General features: G+C 40.4%; 1 protein-coding gene across 1 annotated transcript in view; it reads right to left on the bottom strand.

The window, feature by feature from the left end:
• Positions 1-18,756, bottom strand: part of LRP4 (LDL receptor related protein 4) — a gene marked incomplete at both ends in the record, with an annotated part of 101,145 nt that overhangs the window by 22,642 nt on the left and 59,747 nt on the right. The window contains 14 exons of the mRNA XM_081315059.1: positions 367-492; positions 1,282-1,458; positions 1,942-2,159; positions 3,136-3,292; positions 3,986-4,216; positions 6,263-6,388; positions 6,983-7,117; positions 8,703-8,828; positions 8,924-9,049; positions 9,158-9,277; positions 9,514-9,642; positions 15,696-15,812; positions 16,605-16,718; positions 17,318-17,434. Coding sequence (XP_081171185.1) covers positions 367-492; positions 1,282-1,458; positions 1,942-2,159; positions 3,136-3,292; positions 3,986-4,216; positions 6,263-6,388; positions 6,983-7,117; positions 8,703-8,828; positions 8,924-9,049; positions 9,158-9,277; positions 9,514-9,642; positions 15,696-15,812; positions 16,605-16,718; positions 17,318-17,434 — 2,019 coding nt within the window. The remainder of the gene's footprint in view (positions 1-366; positions 493-1,281; positions 1,459-1,941; positions 2,160-3,135; positions 3,293-3,985; positions 4,217-6,262; positions 6,389-6,982; positions 7,118-8,702; positions 8,829-8,923; positions 9,050-9,157; positions 9,278-9,513; positions 9,643-15,695; positions 15,813-16,604; positions 16,719-17,317; positions 17,435-18,756) is intronic.

Genomic DNA, 18,756 nt, shown 5'->3' with positions numbered 1-18,756 from the left:
CCCAAGGCAAGAACTCCATCTTTCCTTGCAGAAAAGATACCCCAAGTCCTTTATCATGCCACCGGTGCTTTTCTGCAGCTGAACTTATTTGTTTGTTTTTTGTTTAAAAAATTGGAAAAAAATATTCTATATTTTATATGGAAATTTGGAAAAACAGCAACAAAAAAAATCCAAATGTCATCCTCCCATCAATTTCATAAACACATTCCAATGTTGGCAATCTATTGTGATCACTTTCTCCACAACCCCTTCACATGAAATTTACAGTTTCATTTAAATGTAATTTTGATAAAATTCTTTACTCTCTCTCATATATCTGGACACAGACATGTTACAAAGATACATAAACTCTTTAATTACACTTACTCTGGGCACAGGTATGGCTGCTAGTCTTCCGAAAACCTGTGGGACATGCACAGGTATAGCCCTTGTTATTTGGTAAACAGAGATGAGTACAGCCACCATTGTTGGTTCCACAGCGATTTCTCCCTGCTCGAATAGCCAAACAGATATTTTATATATATATATATATATATGTTCCACAGCGATTTCTCCCTGCTCGAATAGCCAAACAGATTTATATATATAGATATATAGATATAGATATAGATATAGATACACACACACACACACACGTATAGATACACCCATATAAGCACAAATACCATGACCTATATAGGGAAAAGAACCAGAGATATTCACCATGGACATATAAAGGATATATAGCCATTTACTTGTCATACTTTGAAATTAATCTGTGGTACAAGCAAACATATTGATAAGCCACTGATAACAGTATTAGACCAATGGTAATTTTTATTATATTGTGGACTATAATACTACCTGGATAGTAAAGTATGTATAAAATTAATGAAGATATTCATTGCAATTCAACATTTTTGACAATAGTAGAGATGGATTAATTGGGAAATTTTTTCCAGGTACATAGAAACATGTCAATAACAATAGTAATATAACAACCACAGTAATGAAAGATTATCATATTATACCATCATTTATGAATTTATGTGGTTAGCTGCTTGGCCATTGTTGCAAAGAAAATATTATACAGTAGCTACCCACTTATACCTGGGAATGTCTTTGGAAACACTGCATGTTTTCTGAATGTAGAGCACTAATCAAACAATTTGATTTGAAGCACTAAGACAATTTTTATATTCTATAAAGTGTTAAGATTCAGGATATATTTGCTTGTCAATATCTTGTGATAGAAAACTTGTCTTTTAGCAATAATATCTTGTTTTTTCTTTCTGCAGTTACCTGCTGGTTGGCGTTGGGGATGCAAAGTATGGATATCCATGGGGAAATGAAGCTTGTTACGGATGATTTCCTGATTTTTTCCAGTAAATTTGTTGGCACTGTTAATACTCTTGGTATGCCAATCTGTCCAGTACAGGCTATCTTCAAATACAGTGATAGCAAATGGATGTGGAAGGCCTGCAGCAAGAATCCAGTAAAAGCAGATGAAAAGGTTATGGTCACCCTTTACTGTTTCTAAAGGTTGCTTCTATCACTGAGCCAAAACAACAACAACAAACGTTTCTTTCTTTTAATAATACCTCCTAAACTAAGCAAATTTGCTGCTGGTTTCCGCTGCCTTAGTACTCTACATTGCCAGTTCTCCTGGAAATAAAGGTTAACATCAAAGTGCAATTTGCTACTCGTATTGTATGTCCCAGCCATTGAGATTTTATAACTTGTTTATGAATTGGTAGATATCAACCATAAGTTATTGTTTTGAGAGTATTGCTGTTATTAGCGTGATGGGAAAACAGATATGGGACCAAAGTAAATGACTGATGATTTCAACTCCTGGCATCAATGATCTGATTTGCTACACAGTATTATCTGAGTTACTCAGAGCATCCCTTAGCACTGTTGCTTGTCTAGTAAACAACAGTCCCAATTTCCTTATCTTACCTTGACTAATAACAGCCTTCCTGTTCTTTCCATCCAAATCAGCCCTCTCAATAACATGATGCTTGGCATCTACCCAGTACATCCGATGTCCTGCATAGTCAATAGTTAGCCCATTTGGCCAAAAAAGATGAGTGTCAGCAATAATGCGCCGATTGGAACCATCCATGTTAGAGTATTCAATACGAGGAGTGTTTCCCCAATCTGTCCAGTAGATGGTACTATTGGAAAAGAGGGGGAAAATGTGAACTGTGGAAGTTCCTTGAAAGGACAACAGATATTGCTCATCAAAACAGCCACTAGTTTAGCAATTTAAAGCTAAAGTCATAATACAACTGGAGGTGATGAAAGCAAACAAGGATAACAGATTCAGGCTATGATTATATAAGACCACAGTCTTTGTCGATCAACTATTAACCAGAATCTTTTAGCTTCACAAATGAGCACCTATAATGGCTTTCTTCATACTGAGTGCCCTCCAGATCAGGGGTTCCCAACCCGGTCCATGGACCAGTACTGGGCTGCAGCATGCCAGCAACTGGGCCACACAAAGAAGCAAAGCCCCATCCACGAGATGCAGGCAGCACATAAAAGCATGCACCCTCCGGTCCACGGAAAGAACCCTCTCCACGGAACTGGTCCTTGCTGGCCAAAAGATTGGGGACCTCTGCTCCAGATTTTTTTTTCCAGACTTTTAGCTGGCATGGTAGTTGCTCAGAATTCTGGGAGTTACTTCACACAACAGGAAGGTAATACATTTGAAAAAGACTGATCTATGCTAATTTAGCTTACGTTACAGAAGACAGGAGAATCCTAAGGCTATGAAAATAGTACATACATTAAGTTCCAGTAAATAAAAATATTTACAGGATATTCCAAGTTAAGTGTAGAGAAGATGATTTTTAGATTCCTTCTTCTATCTGCAGATCCTCTAAAATGGGGAATGAGGTGTCATCAGGTGCAACAAGCAAAAAAATCATAACAGTAACAACACGTTTGTAAAAATCACCAACACCTTCTTTCCCCTCTAGGGAAAATTGTCATTAGTTTTCATGGCGGTTTTACATATGGAAGATGTTAATTCATTTTAGAATGGCAACTCTAGATTTGGCTCCAGGTGGCCAAATTGGAGTCTTCATTCAGCAAATGTCATCTGATAAATTAAGATAACGAGCAGTGAGTATATCTCATACTCACCCTTCCATAGGGTGAAGAGCAATTGCACGAGGTTTTTCTAGATTCTTCCAAAGAAGCACCTTACGATGCATTCCATCCAAATTTGCCACTTCAATGCGAGATGTCCCAGAGTCTGTCCAGTATAACTTGTCATGGATCCAGTCAATAGCCAGCCCACCTAGGACCCAGAGGAAGGAAGAGTGTGACAAGTAATGGCTGTTCAGGAATAGTCCCATTGAGCCATGACTAAGGCTAGCCTGTTCTATAAAAGGAAAATGGAAACAAGGGTTTTTTTCCCCTCTTGTCATATAAATCACTAAAATATTTAGGTAACTATTTGAACTATCCATTATGCCCATTATGCCCAAGATGCAGACGTAGATATATACACATGCGTGCATGCGTGCATGTACACACACACACACACAGAGAGAGAGAGAGAGAGAGAGAGAGAGAGAGAGAGAGAGAGAGAGAGAGAGAGAGAGAGAGAGAGAGCTATAAGCCACACTTGATTTTTGAATGGCATGGTGCACTTTGAAATCCAAACGGAGATAGGAGAAAGAGTAATATAGGCCTGATTTAGATTTAAATTTAATTGAAGATGAAGTTAAATATAATTCATTTTATTTTATCCTATGCTTCTAATAATGTTTCTCTTCTTCCCCAGTAAAACATATGATTGGTGGTTACTATGGGGGAATTCTGAGGGCTGCAACGAGGTCTACTGTGAATACTCAGGTTATGCAATTTTAGAGTTGCTTCCATGAAGATAGGCAACATACAAGTTTGACAGATAAATAGAAACAAATAAATACATTTTGCTACATACAGAGCTGCCAGTTTTACTTCTGAAACCACTAAAGACATTTACCTGGACTTTCCAATCCAGTAGACACCACTTCCTCCACATTGCTACCATTTAGGTTGGCCCTCATAATGCGGTCCAGTGTGACATCAGACCAGAATACTAATTCCTTGCTATGGTGGAAATCCAGTGCAATAGCATTTTCGAGGTTGTTCAGAAGCAAAGTGTACTCGGAGCGGTGGGGTAAGACCTGCCGGATATCAATCCGATTGGCAAAAAGCAGCACAGGTTCTGGCCCTGAAGGATAGATGCACAGAGATGTGAGAAGACTATTTCTTTGGACATCAGTGAGATTATAAGGGCAGCACAGAATCAGTTCACAGATAGAAAACAAACATAAAAACATTATATGTAGGCACATTCACTCTGTTTAGAATAAAAGTAAAGGTAAAGGTTCCCCCGCACATGCGTGCTAGTCGTTTCCGACTCTAGGGGCCGGTGCTCATCTCCGTTTCAAAGCCGAAGAGCCAGCGCTTGTCCGAGGACATCTCTGTGGTCATGTGGCCGGCATGACTAGACGCCAAAGGCACACGGAATGCTGTTACCTTCCCACCATAGTGGTCCCTATTTTTCTACTTGCATTTTTACGTGCTTTCGAACTGCTAGGTTGGCAGAAGCTGGGACGAGTAACAGGCGCTCACTCTGCTACACGGCACTCAGGATTCGACCCGCCAAACTGCCGACCTTCTGATCGACAAGCTCAGCGTCCTAACCCACTGAGCCACCGCGTCCTCTGTTTAGAATATAAGCTTATATACTGTAGTTCCCTCCACTGTATTTTATTTGATAATTCGGCAGTTTGTTAGAAATGTGGGAACCAGCATTCCTGAAAAGTGATTGTTCAGTAAGTGGCTTCTGTGCACGGATGGTATCATCCCCAGCCTTTTTTTTTTTTTTTGCTGTTATCTGAATATGTAGTTCTTGCCCTGGGATTTAGTCTTTTCCTGGGATCTTTACAGTTACATTTTTATCTGTTTCTTTGTGAAATTTATATACTACCTTAGTCCAGTTGACCCTAGGAGGTTTACAGTAAAATATAGTCATAATAGTAATAATAACAGAAAACAGTATATCAATAAAATATAATTTATTGCCTCCAGAATCAATCCTGAAAGGCTGCCCATAAAAACAGACTTTTCTAACATTCTGAAAAGCCATATGAATGCTATCCTCACATAACCCGGCTTCTCAAAAATCAGATAATTCCATATCAAAGGTGTATAAAAAGCTCTGTCATAGAATATTTCTGTTCATGGTCAGATCTCTTCTAGAACAGGGGTCCCCAACCCCGGGTCTGTGGATCAGTACCAGTCTGTGGCACGCCAGCAACCGGTCCGTGCAAACAAGCAAAGCCCCATCCATGGGATGGAGGCACCACAAAAAACCAGGCCCCCTCCAGTCCGCGGAAAAACCTCTCTCCACAGAAACGGTCCCTGGTGCCCAAAAGGCTGGGGACCTCTGTTCTAGAATATCCAGAAACGACCCTCTGCAAGCAGGGGTTGAGAATAGAAAGGAACTCAAGGTAGACTGGACTTAGATGTCTTGTGGGTGTGAAGCAGACATGTCAAACTCAAGGCCTGCTTGCCAGAACCGGGCCATGATGAGGAGCACTGCGTGAAAAAGCCAGCCGGGCAGTGAGTGAACACATGGGGGAGGCGAGGGGAGAATATAAGAGGAGGGGGTTTGGAAGGAAGGAGGGGGGAGAGAAGGCGATAGGGAGGATAGGAGAGGCTTCTGTGGGGCAAGGCTGAGGGAGAGAAGGGGACAGCAACTGGCCTTTTCAGGGCAACCACAATGCTGATGTGGCCCTCAATGAAATTGAGTTTGACATCCTTGGCATGAAGGGACTCATGACTGATGATGCGTTTGACCCCTCCCTTGGGCTCAGCCTTGTCATCTCCTACAGAACCAATATTATCACATTTCTTATTTTTAAAAGAGGCATGCAGCTGAAGATAGAGGGGAAAAAACCTCACAAAATACTAGTCTAGCTTTTTCCAACCTAATCTTGTCCAAAAGTGTTGGACTGTAACTCTCATCAAATCTAGTAAACACATCCCAAAATATATTGTCAATGGAATAATGGAAGCTATATTCCAGTGCAACTAGAGTCATCAGGCTGTGGAAAAAATAGACTAGTCTGTTAGGCAAGCAGCAGTTGAAAATTAAATATCATGGAGAAACGGAAGCCGTGAACTAAGCCAGCAGTCATCCACCAGGCACATGGATGGATTCTAAGCCCTGAATGATCCCCAGTGCCTGGAGCTGAAGACTCTTTCTTACCCAGGGCTTTGCAGCTACGCTTGTCTGGGCGAAGCTCATAGCCTTGTTCACACCAGCACTGGAAACCACCCTCACTGTTGGTGCACCCCTGACTGCAATAACCTTCCTCTGCACATTCGTTCACATCTGGAATAAGAAAAGAATAAAGAGTACGAAACTAAAGAGAAAAGGGTAAATAGGTTGGTTTTGGTTTCCACACTTTGATGCCTATTTGTTTATTTTAAAGATGCAAATTTTATTATATTCATATAATGAATATAATAAAAAAACTTTCATGACCCTGGAATTCTTTTTTTTTCTTTGCCCTGTTACCTTCATTCTATGAATGTAATAGGATAATGAGAAAACAAAGTCAAACTACCTGATTTTCTACTGTAGGTGCTTTGAAACAAGGCCATTACTGTATATGCAGCTACTGCTTTAAATCATAATTTTTTTTTTGAAATTCAGAAAATTCTTTTTCCATTGGAATCTTCCCCATTTTTCTATTGATTCTACCTTGCTTTTTTTTTTAAAAAAAAGACTAAGATTGATAAAGGGCCTTTGATTGATAGTGTTGGGATCAGTGGTTAGGAAGCACCAATGCAAATAAGAAAGTCCCACATGCAGTAATTATACAGTTGAACTTGGTTAATGCCACTGCCTGTCAGTGCTATGACTTTGGCAAGGACAATTTCACTCCTAGTCATACAGATGCTCTTAAGTGTCCAGGCTGTTTACCATGACATGATCTACCATCCTCCAGAAGCCTGTATCCTGTATGGCAGGTACACTGAACTATCCCACGAATCATCTGGCATTTCTGGGCACAGTCCCCATTATTGACATTACAATTTTCCTCTCCAGTTCGTGGACCTGTGAAAAGATCAGAGATAGAAAATGTTTACAACACAGCCATTCTTTCAGAATTTTTCTCTTATCTAGAACAAATTATGAAAACTGCCTAAAGTAGTGGTCAGGAGGGAAAAGAGGACTTTTGTGTTCTCAAGTGGAAAAAGAGACCCCATATTTCACACAAACAATGGCTCCTCATTTGTCAAGAAATGAATAATTCCTATATTTTGGCTGAGCTTAGCTTGGCTCTTCCATATATACCTGGAATGCCATATTGTTCCACAAATAGTCTGCTCTCTTGCATCCACAAAAACAACCCAGAAAAGACAGAATAGGGTTTGATAAGTTAATACGTAAAAATGCCAGAATAGGTCATCACTTCAACATTCAGAATATTCTTACAGCCTGTCCTCAATTTACAACTGTTCACTTAAGGATCCTTTAAATTAATGATGGGCTTAGAAAGGGTGTTTTACAGCATAAAAAACACATCCTGGTCATTGTAAAACATTAACATACACATACACACACCGCACCGGTCATGCAATCATTAGCTAGGTGCTGGGCAACCTATCTGCAAGCTGTTATAACTGGTTGCCAAGCACCCGTGATCACGTGACTGCCATTTGCAAACCTCTCTGCCAGTTTCCCCAAAACATCAATGGGGAAATGAGCAGGGAAGGTTGCAAGTTGATGCTACCTGCTGAGAGGACTCCCTCTCATCTCTGGGGCTGCCTGAAAGAGCTTCCTGCTGTAGGACTTCAGCTTCGAGCAAACAGCCATGAAGAATTTCAGCTCCATGCTAACAGGCATGGAGCGGAAATCCTTTGACAAGGAGTTCTTTCAGCCAGCCCCCCGAGATGAAAGGAAGCCAAAATCCAAGCAAGATTTTCAGCCACTGAACAGGCAGCATGGGAAGGTAAGGAGTGCAGAGCATGGGAGTGGGCGAGGCACTGGGAGACCCAGTGCAGGCTGTGCACAAGTGCCTACTCATTTGGGGGCTGGAAATCCTTCTTGGATTTTGGTAGGGAGACTATTCAGTTCCTGAGCAGAGAGACACTCACATGCTGCCTGCTCTGCATCTCCTTGAGTCTTCCTCACCCCCTTGAGGCAACTGCACTCCTTATCTGGCATTTCGTACCTAAACCTCCATCTGCTTAACAACCCACAAGATCACTTAACCACCACAAATATTGGGAGTGCTGAGATTGAAGATGTTGAGTGGCTGAGTTCAATGACCGAGATTCTAGTGGCAATTATGGCTGTAAGTCAAGGACTACCTACACCTTTTTATTCTTGAGTTTGGTACCCAAAGAAGCACAACTAGCTAATTCAGAATGCACTATTCGGGGGGGGGGGAGTGTTCTTTTTGGTGTTGTATATCTCACTCAGATCAGCTAATCTGAGTAGATGTACAACACTGAAACGAAAACTCCCATTTTTTCCTTGAACTCTGAATCTTCAGAGAAACTGAGGTCAAGACCCTCTTTTTTCTGTCTTTTATATGAGGATGAGAGACATCCCTACAAATACATCTGTTGTTTTTTAAAATTAACTTGAAATCAATTGTGAGCACCCATACTGAAGTTGGCATGAGGCAACTTACGGCAGTTTTGGGCAGGGCTCTCATCACTGCCATCTCCACAATCATTGGCGCCATTACACAGCTTCCGTTGGCCAATGCAGCGCCCATTTCCACATAGAAATTGGTCAGGGGAACATTGTGGGATTCCTGAATGAAGATTTTTTTCAAAATTATAAAACCGACAGCTGAACATAGCACAGACTCTAGCGCAAAAAAAAGGCATTCAATTGTACAATTTTTACCCGAGTCCTCACAGTCTTCTTCATCACTGTAATCAGAGCAGTCACCTTCCCCATCACAGCGCCAAGACAGCCGGACGCAGCGGCCAGATTTACATCGGAACTGGTCAGCTGTGCACATAGAGGTAGCTGAAGAAATAAATATGAACAAGAATTTCAAAATGGTTTCACAACACGTTTTTCTATTACCTTATTGCCCCTAAGCTGGACCTGATTAACAGGTCCCAGGTTACTCACTGCAGTTTTTCTCATCCGACTGGTCATCGCAGTCAAAATCACCATCACACCTCCAGCCAGCATTAATGCACAAGCCACTGTTGCACATGAACTCTCCAGAGCGGCAAGGCTGGTGAGAGGCTATGGAGATAAACAGTATATGGTAATTTACACTCTAATTCAGCCCAAACTAAGCCCAAGAGATTCAATTTTCTATCTGGAGGGAAAGCTGAAAAGCTTCTGTTTTGAATATTGGAATGACAGAGGCCCATTACAAATTTTCTCTGTTACTCCTAACATGAAGCACATCTGACCTAAAAACAACACAGCAGTGCCATTTGATCTGAGTCAGCAGGCCCTTGCTGCAAGTAACTTACAGCAATCAGATTCATCAGACCAATCCCCACAGTCATCATCTCCATCACAGTGGTAAATGTCCAGGATACAACGCCCGTAGGCACACTGGAATTCCTCCAGGCTACATGTTGCTGTGGGAACATCTGATGCTAAAAGGGGAATGAAAAAAATAAAGGTTAAAAAGAGATTCCCTAAACTGTTCTGTGATTCTGGTGATGCACAAAATAGAAATCAATAGCAATTAGACTTACATACTGCTTTACAGTGTTTTACAGCCCTCTCTAAGCATTTTACAGAGTCAGCATATTGCCCCCAACAATCTGGGTCCTCCTTTGACCGACTTCAGAAGGATGGAAGGCTGAGTGAACCTTGAGCCAGTAAGAATCGAATTCCTGGCAGTGGGCAGAGTCAGCCTGCAATACTGCATTCTAACCACTGTGCCACCATGGCTCCTAGCCAAGCAAATAGAGTGGCAAGCATCATGCACAAGCTTTCACTGCACTGAAAGTTATCAAACACTAGCAATAATTAGCCCTCTGCCCCCCCAAAAGCCTATTTTGAACAGAATATTTGTTGCTTCATAAAAATCCACAAAAAGATCCACATAAGATCTTCCACCATTCTTTAAGATTATTCCATGTCACAGCCTAGGCCAGGGGTCTTCAAACTTGGCCCTTTTATGACTTGTGGACTTCAACTCCCAGAATTCCTCAGCCAGGCATGCTGGCTGAGGAATTCTGGGAGTTGAAGTCCACAAGTCATAAAAGGGCCAAGTTTGAAGACCCCTGGCCTAGGAAATATAAATTAGGAAACTGTCACATATTCAAGCTACTTATATTGAATAGCATAGATCTTATGTCTTATCATAAGCTTACCTATCAAGATGATATCATGCATAGAATTAGCCAGTGCTTTTTTTGTAAAAGAAAAAGGTGCTGGAACTCACACATGTCATACAACCCGCCTTGCCTACCCTACAAGGTTCCATCCAAAAAAGGTGCCGGAACTCCGTTCTGATTCCATTCTAATTCACATTGAAAGCTGATGGAGACATACACAAGGTTCTCTCTATACACTAAAGTGCAACAGGGATTATGCAATTGAAAAGCAGCCTTTGTGAATATGAAACACACTTTATGAATGTGGACAATAACAAAATCCATGAAGCAAATCAACACAGACACTTCCATAATAAACAAAGAAATACCACATGTCAGTAGAGTTACTGCATATTCAGTTCCACCACTGATTTTATCATACGTTGATTGCAATTACCAGTATTACGTATGCACTCTCATGTGAAGACTCATTTGTGAGTGACCACAAGCATTCCAATGGCTTTTCTTGTGTTCAATAGAATGAGGGCATGGTGTTCTCCAGAAGCCTAAAGAGCAGGTTAACCTCTAAGATAGCTTCCAGGCAATACAAAGCTATAATTTTCTGTATCTCTGGAGATGACTATGCAAAAGTTTGCAATTAGCCAAGTTGTACGATTGAACAGAGGAACTGTTCATTTGAGGATTTTGTTCTACCAATGCTCTTAAGCATAAGTCACCATGAATTGCTGTGGCGAGCCTTTGAAGAGTACCATTTATCTCAAAATGATGCCAGGACAAACATCTCCCTTTCTCTCCATTTTGTAGAATTCTTCCTAGGCACATATAACATTAGTGCAGAACTCAGTTTAATTTAAGACAAAAAGATGTACGATGCTGCCCTTTCGCAAAGGCAATTAATTCCAGGGAACAGAATTCTTGGTGTTAAACATCAGCAGCCTGTAGAATGCAAGGTTTTGAAAAATCACTACTGCAACAGAAGGGAGGCTTTGGAAGGACTTTCAGGCAGAATGACCCCAGCGAAAACATTCAGGTCCAAACTACTCTAACAGCATCTGGGTCAAACTTTCTGGCACCGCACCTGTTTTCAATTACAAATAGTAAGAAGCAGGGGACAGAGAAGAGCACAAGATGTGGTCAAGTATATTTGAAATTGGGAGGCCCAGGACTTCTTAGCTAACTTGAGTGCCCCCTGGTTACAAATATGGAAATATACATCAAATTGACAATAATTATAATAACGGTTCAGCAGAGGTTAGAGGGTACCATGTTGGGAAAGGCTGGTTTAAACTGAGGGAAAATTTCTAGTTTGCTTCTGTGGTTTGTTTTTGTTTTTTAAATAAAGCATTAGACTTTTAGAAATATACAGGAGAGCTTGTTAATCTCACTGAACCCACGCCTCTAACACAGCTAAGTTTCTGAAAAAAATTATATACATATTTTAATAACCAGCAGGAAAAGCACATCCAATGGCAAGGGGAGAGTGAAATTGGCTTCCTCTCCAAGACTTTCCTGGCTCTGAAATCTTTACAGCTCTGGCTTTTTGCCAGCTCTCATTATCTCTGAAGATAAAAGACAAATCCCGCCCCACAGCAGCACCACCCCCAGGATTCCCCACCCTTGCCCTTCAGGAGCTGGACGCTTTTATTGTCTTCTCCCTCCAAACCTTTTGAAGTTTCCTCCTATCTAGAACATATTATGAAAAATGCCCTTGAGGCAGAACAGGGGGAGGAGAGTCTGCCTGTCTGCTGAGAATCCAGTTACTTTTCTGATATGGGAGCAAGGGCAGAAATAGAAAACTCAATGAAAACGTGAGCTAGTCTGGAAAGGGAGCAATTCCCAAAGGCTGGAAGCTGGTTTCCCTAATATTAATAAAAAGTAGGTAAAGGGGTCTTTGAAATGGATGACTCAAGTGCAACCAGACTGGGAAAAAGGCAACAAAGAGTGCTGGAAATCATTCATCCTCCAGATAACCTCCTCCAGTGTTGGGGTGGGGGTTGCCTATATAATGAAGGACACCCTCTCTGATCGTTTACTTTAATGTAGCCACTTTGTCGAGCAGACTTAAGTCTGGTTCAAAGTCCTAACAATCAGAAAACAAACGGAACTCTCTCGATCCACAAGAAGATACCACAAGGCTATGAAATGAAACATGTAATACGCTTCACAAGGAGCTCCAATGATGTCACCACTCACAGAGTACTTTGTTCCTATTTCAAATGTATCATTTACCAGCAGGAAGACTCAAATCCAGGATGCTCCACTGGCACTTGCACAATATCTGCCCAACAGCGTTAAAAATCAGTTCCCAATGGAAAGCCAACCGGTCGCACAATGCCCAGATATTGTAAGACATATAAATGACCCCACAAAAAAGTGCCAGGCTTTGAACTACCACATCAGCAATGGACAATCTTGAATTGGATTTGCACCTCACATGAGATCTGCCAGGACTCTCTGAGTAAATGGGGCACAGTATCCTGCCCTTAGTGTGACTGCGGGGTCCCAGATTAAACTGTAGATCACATTGTGATTGGCTGTAAGCTGAGGGCGTGTACTGGTCCAGTTTCTGACTTTTTTAATGTAAATAATGCTGCGCTTCAGTGGTTAGATCAGAGGTCCCCAACCTTATGGGCACCAGGGGCCGGTTCCGTGGAGAGAGGTTTTTCCATGGACTGGAGGGGGCATGGTTTTGTGTGCTGCCTGCTTCCCATGGATGCGGCTTTGCTTGTTTGTGTGGACCAGTTGCTGGCATGCCGTGGCCCTGTACCAGTCCATGGACTGGGGGTTGGGGACCCTAGGTTAGATGGCCTGGACACTGATATTTGAACATATATCTTCTTGACATTTGTATTTTATTGGGTTCTACTAATCTAGTTGATGAGCTTAAATGGACTCCAGAAGATGGTAGAGGACAGGAAGGCCTAGAGGAACATTGTCCATGGGGTCACGATGGGTCAGACACGACTTCACAACTAACAACAAGAACAATGAAAGTTGAAATGTTAATTTATATTGCTAGTCCATGTATGATATGCATATGCTAAATAAATCCTATTTTGAGCAAAACATTATTTCCAACATAACTCTGTTTCTGCATGGTTTTGATTAAGATTATGAATGGAAGTTGTGATACAGTCAATTTGCTTTCCTGCCCTATTTAAGACACCCATTATCACATGTAAAATCTTTTGTGTTTTACACCCAAATTATCTGCAGGGTTATCATTTGAAACCTAGGTTCTTTTATCTTTTATCCTAGGAAGTCCCACCCCAATAGAGGATGTTTACCAAATTAGACACCCCCTAATAATAAATTTAAAGCATGAATAGGTAGACTGGAGCAATCAATGAGCAAACAGAAAAATAATGGAAGCATATTAAAAATACCCCTTTAAAGGAAAAATATGAATAATAATAAAATTATGGATCAAACGAAGCAATTGCAGTGCAACTATATAAACTCATAATAAGCATTATATAAAAATAAAAATAATAAATACTTTAATGAATATTAGTATGGATCAGGAAAATATATATATATAATTCCAATCTTTGCTAATTCAGCTTCTAGTATAGGCATATTTTAGCATTCCAAATATTTAAGCAGAAAGAAAAACTCTTATTCTACTATCCCAAAGGTCTCAAAGGCACTTTTGAGCTAGTGTTCAGATTTAAATAAAAATGACAAATGTTCAGCTCCAAAAGTTAGAAAAGTTCAGATCTAAAGAGGATTCCCCCCCGCCCCCACTGTCATCTTAGCAACATCAGAATAGAATAGTCTGTTTTGCCATCTTGGGAAGGGGGCTAAAAGGTTAGAGTTAGAAGGAATTCAGGAACTGTCCCTAATCATCCAAGAAGAATGTTGTCTTTTATCTGTGTCATGACTTTCATTCACTCTTTTATCACTTAGCAGCAAAGGCATGCCATCTCATGATCTGATTGGTTACTGTGCACCTGTTCACCTCCTCCCTTCATTGGTTGTTCATTACATCCTAAGGCCTACCAATTAAAAGTGACACTATATTGATGGATTGTTAGGTCAAAACATTGCAAACTTCTTTCATCCTTGCCTTCTTGATTACTTTCCACACATCTGGATTCTCCTATCATAACAAAGTTATAAAATCCTCCAACTCCTAATTTTCTGTTTTTGGATTCCACTCCATTCCTCCACTTACTCGATTATCTAGAGATAGTTAAGCTGTAATTTTCACCTTAGTGTCAAAAGTCTTATGAACACAGAGAGTCCTTGACTTTGAACCATTCATTTAGTGACTGGTCAAAGTTATAGAGGTGTTGAAAAAAGCAACTTGCAATTGATCCTATGGCTGTTGCAGCATCTACACAGCCACATGACAAAAATTAGGACACCTGACAACCAGCACATATTTAAGACAACTGCGGTCATTTGCGGTCAGTGTCCTGCGGTCATTTGCCGTCTTCCCAGACAGCTTCTGACAAGCAAAGTCAGTGGGAGAAGATGGATTCTCTTAATGACCATACAATTCACTTAATAACTACAGCAAAAAAGAGCCGAAGAAGCTTCTTGGATGAGAATATATTTATATTCTCATTGATATACAGTAAAATTAATCAAAACTGATGCTAAAGTTCAAAATTATTGCAGTAGGATAAAAACAGTCTTGTGTTAAAATACCATTTGCTTGACATTTCAAAATACTGCATCATAATCGGGTTTCAGGATTGATTTTACAACAATCATGCAACATCAAATGTATTCAAACAACCCTAATATAAATTGGAGTACATGATATAAGAATTTGTTTAAATAGATAGGCAAGAGAAATCACAATTGAAAAAAATGAAGTCAGTTTCTTTTAAAAATGGAATTTAAAATTCTTGAATTTTTTTAGGGGGGATTCTTCAGTGAAAGATCTGGTATGACTGTTTCCATTTATCAGAATCAATTTAAAAAAGCATTACTGTGGGAGAAGATGTTATTCTTTTAAGACAGAAATAAAAGAGCAGCATTAACAGCTGTAGTAACTGATACCCATGATCATTTCAAAGCTTAGAAGCAGATGCTTTTATCAAATGAGGGAAGGGTGATGTCATTTCAAGTAGCGCTTTTGACGGCAAAACGCCTGGAGAGATTTGCACTACCGTATTTTCTGGCGTATAAGATGACTTTTTAACCCATGAAAATCACCTCAAAAGTTGGGGGGTCGTTTTATACGCCCAGTCGTCTTATACGCCGGAAAATACGGTACTCTTCTCTATTTTTTTAATCCTACACAGCAAGGCTCAGGCCAGTATCATGAAAGAAAAAACTGGCACATCTTCCCAGAAGCAGAACGTGGGGCTCAAATGCTAGAAGCGACAAGAAAGAGAGATGTTACTTACGGCAGTTCTCTTCATCAGACCCATCCTTGCAGTCAGTGTCACCATCACAGAACCAGTGCTCAGCTATGCAGCTGCCATCACTGCAGCGAAACTCTTTGTCTGAACACTTCCTCATATCTGCAGCAGAAAGGATAGCTTAGGGGGAAATAGCAATAGCACTTAGACTTATATACCGCTTCATAGTGCTTTACAGCCCTCTCTAAGCGGTTTATAGAGTCAGAGTCAGCGTCAGCATATGGCCCCCAACAAGCTGGCTCCTCATTTTACTGACCTCGGAAGGATGGAAGGCTGAGTCATCTTTGAGGCTCTCAGAATCAAACTTCTGTCAGTGGGCAGAGCTAACCTGCAATACTGCATTCTAACCATCGCACCACCACCAGGGCTCTTCTCCTTCCCCTTCCCCTTCCCTTCCCTCAGTGCAAGTGAAAGTTCTTTAAAATCAATCATATCCCCAAACCTTCCAATATTGCAATTGTACAGAAAAATGACTGCTTGTTTAGTGTGGATTTGTACAGAGATAAACTGAGATTGTACTACAATATAGTTTGATGTGGGCTGGACGACTCCACAATTTCCTAGCCCAGCAAGCAAAATATCTCATTTTTTTCCCCATGGAGCCTGAAGCCTAGATGTATCCTAATCTCATCCCCACCCCCTAGTCCTAAAAGCCCCAGAAACTGTAATGTCAAACTGCAGTTGCAAATGATCAAGAAACGGGGAAAGGAATGAGCTTTCTTTAGGCATATTGTTCACAAAGAACAAAATATATGATCTTCAGTCCACCATGTTAGGACTAAAACCTATGCAAAAACTCTGTTCCAATCATCTGTGCTACAATTATTTTTTCCTCATGTCATTTGGCACTCCAAAATGCTGGATTTTGGTCCTATCACAACCAGGTTTACTAACCACATTGCTCATCACTGTTGTCTCCACAGTCATTGTCACCATCGCAGTGCCATAGACTGCGTATGCAGTATCCATTCTGACACGAGAACTCATCTTCCTCACATTCCCGGGGAGCTGCAGGAACACAACGCACAAAAAGATACATCAAACGCTTCATTGTGGTTTACTCAGCCAACAGAAGCCCCCCCCCCCACCAGACAATTTAGGAGTATCTATTAATGCAATTCTTCATTATATATTTATTCTGTTCATTTAAGTTAGCTGAACATATGATAAGACTATTTTAAAATAAAAGGAAACAAGAAAATACACGTCATTGAGAATACAACTGTTGGTAAGCATACTAAATAAATAGTCCAGGAAATATGTAATATTTATAAAATCCTGATCTCAGTGTAGTGCAAATTTGAAAGCATAATTTGATCCATCTCTGGTTGGAATTCACCAACTAGAATTCAGGTAGCACAAGAACACAACTTTCAAATGTTTGCACAAATGTGTCTACCTACCAAAAGCCAAGTTTTGTAGTGCATCAAGGAACACCACAAACCAAATTACTGCGGCTAGAGCAAACCCACATAACTGGGTATTTTTTTAGCATACACCATCTATTCTAACAGCTACTCTACTGCTTAATCATCTCTAAAAGCCGACTGCAGCTCCAACAGTGACATTCTGTTTGCTCTCACAAAATGATTGTGTGTTTAACGTACGGCAGTCCTGCTCATCAGAATCATCCTCACAATCATTGTCTCCATCACAGACCCATGAGCGACGGATACATTTGCCATTGTCGCAGTGAAAATCCAGGGATGAACAAGTAGGCAGCACTGAAATGTAAGCAGGAGAAAAAAACACACACAACTAAGAACATTTTCAATAAATTGCCCTAGATTTACTTCCTAAATCATATACCCATGTGCCAAGGATGTAACAGTACTACGACTAATTATATTTAGTAATAATTAAAATATAAAATATTCTAATAATTATAATTGCAGTGAGAACCAGTTTGGTGTAATGGGTAAGGCCTCAGGCTAGGAAACCAGGAGACCCTGAGTTCTATTCCTGCCTTAGGCACAAAGCCAGCTGAGCTTGGACAGCCATTTTCTCTCAGCCCTAGAATAGAGGCACTGGCAAACCATTTCCAAATATGTTGCCAAGAAAACTGCAGGGACTTGTCCAGGCAGTCCCTGAGAATTGGACACAACTGAATGGAAGAAAACAATTATAATGTATAATTTAGTAATAATTATAATTACAATTAGTACCAGTAGTATTACTTATCATAAGTATGAAGGGATGGGAAATACTGCCATACTAATAACTCCCTAAACTTAATTCTTTTTAAGATCAGTTTCTACACTGAATAACAAGTAACAACTTGGTGATATCACTAAAAGTGAGCTAAAATTGTGCTAAAAGAACAGCCAAGTTCCCTTTACTGTGCCAGATAATACTGTTGTAGAGGTTACTGAAAGTGATGCCAACTTTCAGCTGTATTATAGTCAAATCAATGTTAGCCTATAAAATGGGAAGAAACAGTCAGTGCTCTCGATATGGTACTTATTTGAAACTGTGGTGAATTAAAAGAGACATGAATTTTCAAAGTAGGAACATAAGCCTTGGCCAACATCCTACACTTATATCTTATTTTGAACACTCACCCAGTTTCTCTGTATCTGTTAATTACTTCAGTCCTGAAAATCTCTCCCTCTCTCATTTTGTCTCGAACACTAGTCCACTTCTTCCAAAAACTGAAAATGCACTTATTTCTCCCTATCATGTTAAATTAAAACAACTTCTAAGTTCTCCACTGCCCGCCAAAGAGCACAAAACAGAATTGTCAGATTTTCCATTGCACACTTCCAAACAATAGTGCCGCAAAATATTTGGGAACAGATAAATCCAGTTTCCAGTGATCTGCACTCCCGATGCATGGAAGGAGAAAGGCCTTTTATCTGAATTCGTAAGAGTCTCCCCCTCACTCAAAGAGGACAAAAAAGGCCTGCATCAAAATGCTGCCCCCTCCCATGACAGTCCTTCAATTACATCTTCTATCGGTTAATCAGTTGTAAGCCTTCGACTTACAAGAGTTTATTTATTGACCATTCAAAGTTACAACGGCACTGAAAGAAAATGACTTATGACC

This window comes from Vipera berus, assembly GCF_964194415.1.
Source record: "Vipera berus genome assembly, chromosome: 1".
Lineage (NCBI taxonomy): Eukaryota > Metazoa > Chordata > Lepidosauria > Squamata > Viperidae > Vipera > Vipera berus.
The sequence above is the reverse complement of the archived record's forward strand: the minus strand, read 5'-3'. Positions and strand labels throughout refer to the sequence as shown.